Genomic DNA, 8,557 nt, shown 5'->3' on the forward strand with positions numbered 1-8,557 from the left:
GCTCTGCCGATGCCCAGTCGGGCGAGGAGAGTCCACACCCACCATTGCAACCGTCCCCACCGCAACAGGTCGAGGACGATCTACCCATTTCTACCCAGTTTTGCATGATTACCCTGCAATCCATTCTACCTCTCGTCCCAAGAAACGGTTGGTTTGCATCCATTGATCTACAGGATGCGTATTTCCAGATTATAATTTGGCTGCAGCATCACCGCTTTCTCCACTTTGCGATAGGGGCAGACCATTACCAATACAGAGTCCTTCCTTTTGGTCTCTGCACTGCTCCACCTGTCTTTACCAAGGTGATGGTGGTTGTGGCCGCAGAACTTTACAAGTAGGGGATTGTCCTCTATCCGTACATCGTCGATTGGCTTCTCGTAGCCCTGCCCAGACCTCAACTTCTAGAAGATCTTCACACCTCGCTAGCTCTCTTGCACAACTTGGGACTTTGTGTCAATCTCCTGAAGTCCCTCTTAGAACCTGCCCAAGTTCTACAATTCCTCAGAGCCTGTCTCAATACCAAACACGAGATGGTGTTTCTCCCCGAAACCCGAGCACGGTCCATCATCTCTCTAGCTATGGCCTTTCTCAAACATCCAGTGCAGACAGCTCATTCCATCATGAAGCTTTTGGGACTTTTTGCTTTGACAGTCTTCATTGTCCCATACGCTCGATTTCGTTTGCAGTCCGTACAACTTTGGTTCTTCCGCTCCTTTCGTCTTCAACAACATCCTCTAGACTGCCTCCTTTGCATCCTGACGGATGTCCTTCTCACATTCAGGCATCCAGCTCTGGAGGTTCTTCTGTTGACAGATGCCTCCATCTGGGGTTGGGGAGCCCAGTGTGGGACTCTTATGGTGAGAGGGACTTGGTCACATTGAGAGACTATCCTCCTTGCTTAAAATTCTATTGATTTCAGTTCTAAGAATGGTAAAGAAAACCGTCTTGGCATTTAAGGTGAAATAGTAACTTTGGCGCCAGTCTGGTATAGTGGTGAGAGTGTGGGACTAGGACCTCGGAAACCCTGGGCTGAATTTCCACACTGCTATGGAAGTTTGCTGGGTGACCTTCGTCCAGTCACACACACTCAGCCAACTACTTCACAGGGAGGAAATAGGAATGATGTAAGTCACTTTGGGTCCCTATTGGGGGAAAAGGCTGGGTATAAATTAAATTAAATAAAATTCGTGGGCACTCAATGAAACTCATGGGCACTCAATGAAATTGCTGAGGAGTTGGGTTAGAACAGATAAAAGGAAGTACTTCTTCACCCAAAGAGTGATTAACACATGGAATTCACTGCCACAGGAGGTGGTAGAGGCTACAAGCATGGACGGCTTCAAGAGGGAATTGGAGAAACATATGGAGCAGAGATCCATCAGTGGCTATTAGCCACAAGGTATAGATAGGAACTCTGGGGCAAGTGATGCTCTGTATTCTTGGTGCTTTGAGGGGGCAACAGTGGGAGAGTTTCTAGTGTCCTGGCCCCACTGATGGACTTTCTGATGGCACCTGGTATTTTTGGCCACTGTGTGACAGTGTTAGACTGGATGGGCCATTGGCCTGATCCAACATTGGCTTCTCTTATGTTCCTAAATTCGAGGAGTAAACTCTCAGTAACTTAATTACCATGTGGTAGAGAGAAATAGGAAGCTTTATATAGTAAAAGCACTTGTCTGCAATAGCTGTTTTGATGTACTGTGCTCCCAACTGAATGCATCTTCATGTTTGTTGCTCTCTGAAGCCCAATGCAGACAAGATGCTGATACCCTGCAAACATTGCTTTGGAAATCAGGAAACAAATGCTCCTTTCCCCCCTCCCTTCTATTGTGAAATTCACTCCTTTCTTTGCATGGCAACCTTAGGCCTGGTGTAGGGTTACTTCTGTACTCCTGCTAGCCATGTTTCACATCTTATAACAAAATTTGATACCAGAGTTTGTAATGGTTTTGCAAACTTGACAAAGAGGGAATCACCTGACAGGCTTGTTTTTGCAAGTGTTCTCAAATGAATGGATTCAGGCTGCTTGAATCACAAATAGATTGACTTGTAATTCAAGCAGTGGGTTGATGTCTTTCCCTTAAGAAAACTGACTCTAGGGAGGCGGCTCTGCAGAGAAGCCGTTGTGGTGGCACTGGCAAGCTGCCACTGCTGGTTTTTAATAGGTGTGCTGAGAAGGTGTAGGCATGGCAGTGTACTGCTTTAAAAACCCTTGTGTTAATTTTCATGCAAATGTTGTAGCAAGCCTAGCCATACTGAACCAGAAGTATTGCAGCAGAGGTGCTCCAGTGCAGGTGTGCACTGAATTTAATGTCGGTATCACCCTGTCTGTTCAATACTGCTTTATGGGTGCTTACATTGAGTAGTGTTTTCTGAAATGACTGAAGTCTCTCATGAAGTATGAATCACAGGTGCGTTTATTGGTCCATCTACATGTATCAGCAAGTGTTGTGTATTGTTGTGCCTAGTGATACTTATGCTGGAAAGAAGAATGTGTGGGAGCCCAAAGAGGACATGATTTAATAAAAAATAAAACAATGGTATTGCTCTGTTCATGAAACATGTTGAATGCCAAGAACAGATTTTTGTGCCTGGCAATGATAACACTGTCAATATAATATCTTTGTGATGTTTTCTCAGTTTATATATCTTAGGACCAAGCTAGACATTACAATTTTCATGGCTTTGATTTCAGACCATCACTCTTGTGTCGCATTGCTGGGAACTTGTTTTTCTTAGTATACGGGGCACTGATTGAGACTGGGATCATGATATGAGAAGAGAAGGAGCTTCAGCCTTCCTCTTTGGACCATATTCCTGACTTGAAATGGGTCCAGGGGCACTATTTGCCCCATGGTGCAAATGTGTAGCCCATCAGTGCACATGAACACCACCCGTGAGTCAGATAACACCTCCTGAGCTGTTTTGTGTTGGGGAACCCCCCCCCCTTTCATGGTCTCTATCCAAATCAGGACCTACCATGCGTTGGAAATAAATTCCCAGCAGCATGATGTGTGACAGACAGTTGGGTTAGTGAATCCAAACCCAAGCCATGAGAAATCATAATGTCTAGTTTCGCCGTTAGATAAAGAAGAATACAGTCTCTGATCTTATTCCCCGCAAAATTCTTTTCCCTAAATTTAGTAACACTGATCTCTTTTGAATTCCTCTCATCTATATTCATTTTCTCAAGAAAATACAAATTCAAGTTTGTTAAATGTTTTGTGTCTTCCTTTTCATGATTCTGTTTTCAATTACGAAGGTTCATTTGTTCTTGTATGCTTCTGTAGGTGTGAAAATGAGAGTCTACACAAGCTTCCACAGCAGTGGCTATATAATGTACTAGAAGAAATTAAATCTAGCAACCCTGCATCTAGACTTTGTGCCACTAGACGCAGTGCTGGGATTCCATTCTACATTCAGGTACCTACCATAGATGTAATTTTTATCTAAATATTTCCTCATTGTGTCTTTTGTGGGAAAAAAACAGGATACAATTTCTGATGAAATACAGATCTTCTTTTGTTTGGGCAATGTGCTTATTCTAGTTGATGGTGCTTGTCTTTTTTAGTTCAAAGGTAGACTAAGGAACAAATTCTGGACGTGTTTACAAGTTACAATTTACATATTTGCAATCCCCAAAACCATCATTTGGGATTATACAGAACATAAATGAAGCAAAAAGTTGGAAAAGCACAGAGCTGTTGAGTGGCATTTCCTGAGGACAGGAACACTGTAGTGGATTTATGCATCACTATGGACGATGCCAGTTGCTTTTTTTGCAAGGCTGCAAGTGAAACCGCTTCAAGGGAAATTTGGCTTTTCTGATCATACAGCTGCTGCTACAACTACTGTTACTGTTTATTATTAATAATAGTATTAATAACAGACTCTGAGCCATTTTATGAACGGTAAAATTGATGATGAGATAAGAAATATAAAATACAGAAAGAATATTGGAGCTCAATATTAGAACCATAAAGAACGAATCTGTTGCAGAGAGCACTGGGCAAACTGACAAAAGGGCAAGGATTTCTTTGAACTGTGTATGCCTTTGTATTTCTGCCAGGCATTTAGAGAAGTTAGATTAATTTTTATTTTAAGAAAGATGATTGTGTTTGGGGAAATATCTTGTGTTCCCTGTCACCTGGAAAGTTCAGAGTGAATGCATGGTGAGGTGGGTTAAGGGGGGATGTCCGATCAAAACTCTCCGTTACAAAGTAACCTGGATAAATTAGAGGTGGCGCCAGACTGCACTACGCCTGTTGTCAGATCGCAGCCAGAGAGACCTAAAAATTGAAGTGAGCTGTCCCAATACCCAGTTAGAACATAGATATGGAGCAATGTATGTTTGCCAGTTCAGAACTTCAAAATCTGTTGAATGTGTTTCAGGGATCAAAAGGAAATGTGGACTAAGGAGACAAGACTGTGCACACTTAGTCAAGTCAGTCTGTTTCATATTTCTGCTTACTGACAAGTGCTGGAGTCTCTTAATCAAGGGTGCCTAACTAACCAGAAAAGGTTTAGAAGAAGAAGAAGAGACTGGATTTATACCCCGGCCTTCACTACCCAAAGGAGAAAAATGTCTGACTAAACAGAACCACAGAGGCTGAATGTGTTAAATAAACAAGAATAAAAGTCTACATGCCTATGAGGATGGCAACTCAGTGGGGACCTACTTCTGAGCAAATATGCATAGGACCTAGCTTTTTTCAAAAAAAGAAAAAGAAAGCAAAGCAGAGCTGCTTGGATTGCAGATAGATTTAAAATGTTCTGCCTGAAGGAATACAACCAAGTAGAATGTACATGTGATTTTTCTTGATGCATGTGTCTGTGAGTAAAATGCCTCCTTGTCAATATTTGCATAATTCGAAGCCGAGTTTGATTTTCTCTATAAAATTTGAATATTTGTTTTTCACAGTTGCATAATTTTCCGCTCACAGAAGAACTGTTTTTACACCTACCGATAGGATGTTCAACAAGATCAGTGAAACATATCCAGAGATATACTTTCTTTTGCTCAAAAAATTGTGCAACCTTTGTAGAACATTCATGTGATAGCAGCGTTTAAATTCTTGTGCAAGTATTTGTGTAACAGTGCTAGTGTGTTTAGCTGTTGTAGATTTTCTGGGTTGGATGGCCATGGTCTTGGCATTGTGGGACCTGACTTTTCACCAGTAGCTGTGACTGGCATCCTCAGAGGTATAACACAGAAAGACGGAGTATTCTCTGTGTCTAGGTGAGAAGAAAAATGGTAGGCAGGTAATTTATATCTACTCAGGAAGGTGGGGTAGGGCTGAGTCATTATCTTGTAGGAGTTCCCCAGGCTGTGAAACATGCTAATGGAGGAGCTTTCCTGAGGAGGTTCTTTTGCATATGGATTGGCTGTTAACATTCTAATCTTATCTGTAGTGCTATTGTCAGATGTAGAGCCTTTTGTGTTTTTCAGGACAGGAAACCATGCCCTATTTATTTTTAAACTCTCTTCTTTCCTGTTGAAATTGTGTTTATTTATGAATTTCAATGGCTTCCCTGTGTAATCTGACATGGTAATTGGATGTGTTGTCAAGCCTTTCAGTGTCTTGGAACAAAATACTGTGTCCTGTTTGAGTTAGGCTATGTTCAGCCAGTCTTGATTTTTCGGGTTGACCAAGTCTGCAGTGTTTTTCATGTTCTTTTATTCTTGTCTGAATGCTACGCTGTGTGGTCCTGATGTAAACCTGTCCACGACTGCATTTGTGCTAGTGCTAGTGTCTGTTATTGCTCGCAAGCTCCTGGGTCTACCCAAAACAAATTACAGTTAATAAAATGAAAATCCATTATGAGACTTGAGAGCCTTTCTAGTGTGTCTTGAATGGGTTGGATTCAAAGGGACGTGGCCTACAGTGAGACAGGGCAGGCAGGCAGCAAAGGTATGCTCTGCAAGTGAAGCTTGCAGTGTTTTGAGTCCATTCCATTGTATTTTGCTGTGTGACATTAGCATTTGCATTACTGATTCCCCATGTAAAATGTTCCTGGGAATGTAGTAGATGTCTCCAGATTATGCTGACTGTGATGAGTCACCCAATTAGTTTCAATGCAGAGTAGGAATTTGAACCTCAGCTTAGCAAATTCTAGTCTCATACTAAACACTATTCAACCCTGTTTCTCTCTTCTGTGTTTCTCTTTTTTATTACCAAAGGGATGAGGACTTGAACAGAAATTGCCTTAAAACTAGTGAAATATGAGCAGCCTCTGGTTGCTGAACCAGTTCATTTTCACATCACCTATCCCCCAAAATTGTGTCAGAAGTAGTAGTGCAGTTCTTTTCATGTTGTTTGTTGTTAACTTGTGTTCTACTTCCTAGTTTCTTTAGTACCTTTAAGAGGAGAGGTTGTAGCATGTCATCCCCTCTTTCCACCCTGTGTCTTCTTTGTCCTTCATCATTGCCAGTTCTTTTTCCTTTTAATAAACTATAACACTAATTTTATACCTAGGTTCCTGTTCTCCATAATGACCTGACTGTATGTGGGGGAGGGGTGCCTCAGTTTGCACAATTTAACTGTTTAACAGTTTTTGTGGAAGTTGTTTCAGTGTTCACCCATCATACGTGAATGTCAAAATATTCATTATTCTTCTTTGTTTGAAATAGGCCCGCAATAGTTCACAGTCCAAAGATGACAACAGTGGTTGTCTGGGAAGTGTGCAAAGACTGGGACAATGAAGCACAAAATTAAATTATAAAGAATACAGGGATGACCATATTTTCTTTTTTTTCTGGGGACTTGGTCTATTGCTTACTTCTCTGTGGATATATTACTCTCATTGCTCACCCCTGTTCCAATACCTGTCTGTTTAATTCTGCTTTTTCTCTCCTGTTTTCTGTTCTCTTTGGCTGTTCATCTGGATAAAACCTTTTCAACAAACTATGGTTCTGGATTGGGTTTTTAATGTAAAAGTAATGTAATGTAAAACCTGCGATTTGTAGCTGAGGCTTCACATCCCTCATTTGTGTTGTGTGGGAGTCTGTTTGATGCAGATGTATGTTGAATCTTGAAATGAACTGGTTAGAATCTGTTTGCAAAAGAGCTCAGTGCACAACACCGGCTGGTGACCCTGGGCCCTAAGGAGGCCAGGCTTACAGCAACTAGGGCCAGGTCCTTTTCAGTGGCGGCTCCTATCTGGTGGAATGACCTCCCAGAGGAGATCAGGGCCCTGCGAGACATTCTGCAGTTCCACAGGGCCTGTAAGATGGAGCTCTTCCGCCAGGCATATGAGTAGGAGCCGCCACTGCTATTACACCACCAGAGGACTGTGTAACACCCAATTGTGGCCTTAACCCTCCCCTCTGCTATGCAAAATGTGGGGAGTTCTTTATTCTTGCATCCTGATGGAATTGAATTTTAACTGCTTTTATCTATTTTATGTATCGTATTCACTTTGTGCTTGTGGAAGTCGCCCTGAGCCCATTCACGGGAAGGGTGGGGTATAAATGCAATGAAATAAATAAATAAATAACTTATCTGTTTTTGTTTTTTGAAAAAATTCTAGGCTTTGCTAGCTTCAGAACCAAAGAAGGGTAAAGCGGGATTGCTAAAAATGACATTGGAAGAGTTAATGTCTTTGGCTTCACCTTCAGACACACCACAGAGCACTATCCCACAGGTAAGAAGTGAAATATACATCTTGAATCGATAGGCTAAGTCTGCAAAATCACTTTTGGTGGCGTGTTGCAGAATAGAATGTAGGCTAGCCCAAGAGAAATTGGTGTTTCTGGGGAGAAGGAGGATAGCGGCGCAGCATACGGGTGGAGTGGGGCTTTGCTCTGTCCCGCCCGAACCTCTACGGCTCTTTCTGAGCCTCCCGAGAGTCGGGAGAGCTTGGCCAGTCCTCCCGAAGAGAGGGCTGGAGCATGGGGCATGGGGCGTCTTTCTTGGCCCTCCCCATTTTTCGGCACACGGAGGGGTGACCGGGAACAGCCCCGAAGCGGGAAGAACATGGCGTCCGCCATGCTCGGACAAGCTGCAGCCATCCGGACTTGTTTTTAATCAACACGAGGTGGAAATTCAACACGACATCATAGAACGGGAAGAAAACGTGAGTCAAAATATAAGTAAAATCCCCAAATGGAAAGTCCACAGTATGGGTGAGACACGGCCGAGAAAATAAAGGGACTTAAAGTTGTGCTGCTATTCGGAGGGGAGAAGAATTGGAGCTCTAATACCTTCGTATTTTTGGTGGACTGGGTCTTAGTAATAAGGATATAAATGGAAGAAAAGGATTGATGAACAATTTGTAACGAAGGAGAACTTTATGTTTTTGAAAACTGAGTGCTGAATTGAGTAAGAGGTTGAAAATGCAGGGAGAGACGGTAATGGAGGAGACAGACGAGAATGTGGTGTTGTGCGACTTGAATATTGAACAGTTTCTTACTGTTTTGAAAGAAGCAGTTAAAGAGGAATGTAAACAGGCATGTGCAGAAATTTTGAGAAAATTAGAGGCTAGATAGGAAGAAACGGGAAAAAACGAAGAGTGGAAACAAGCCAGTTTGAGTGAAAGCCCAGGTGACTGTAGTAAG

At 42.4% G+C, this 8,557-nt stretch overlaps 1 protein-coding gene across 1 annotated transcript in view; it reads left to right on the forward strand.

Moving 5' to 3' along the window:
* THADA (thyroid adenoma associated) overlaps positions 1 to 8,557 on the forward strand; it is a 204,203-nt gene that overhangs the window by 47,806 nt on the left and 147,840 nt on the right. Inside the window, exons 22-23 of the mRNA XM_015410158.1 lie at positions 3,291 to 3,423; positions 7,531 to 7,644. Coding sequence (XP_015265644.1) covers positions 3,291 to 3,423; positions 7,531 to 7,644 — 247 coding nt within the window. The remainder of the gene's footprint in view (positions 1 to 3,290; positions 3,424 to 7,530; positions 7,645 to 8,557) is intronic.

The sequence above is a fragment of the Gekko japonicus genome, unplaced genomic scaffold, assembly GCF_001447785.1.
Source record: "Gekko japonicus isolate JY-2015 unplaced genomic scaffold, Gekko_japonicus_V1.1 scaffold681, whole genome shotgun sequence".
In the NCBI taxonomy this organism is placed as follows: Eukaryota; Metazoa; Chordata; class Lepidosauria; order Squamata; family Gekkonidae; genus Gekko; species Gekko japonicus.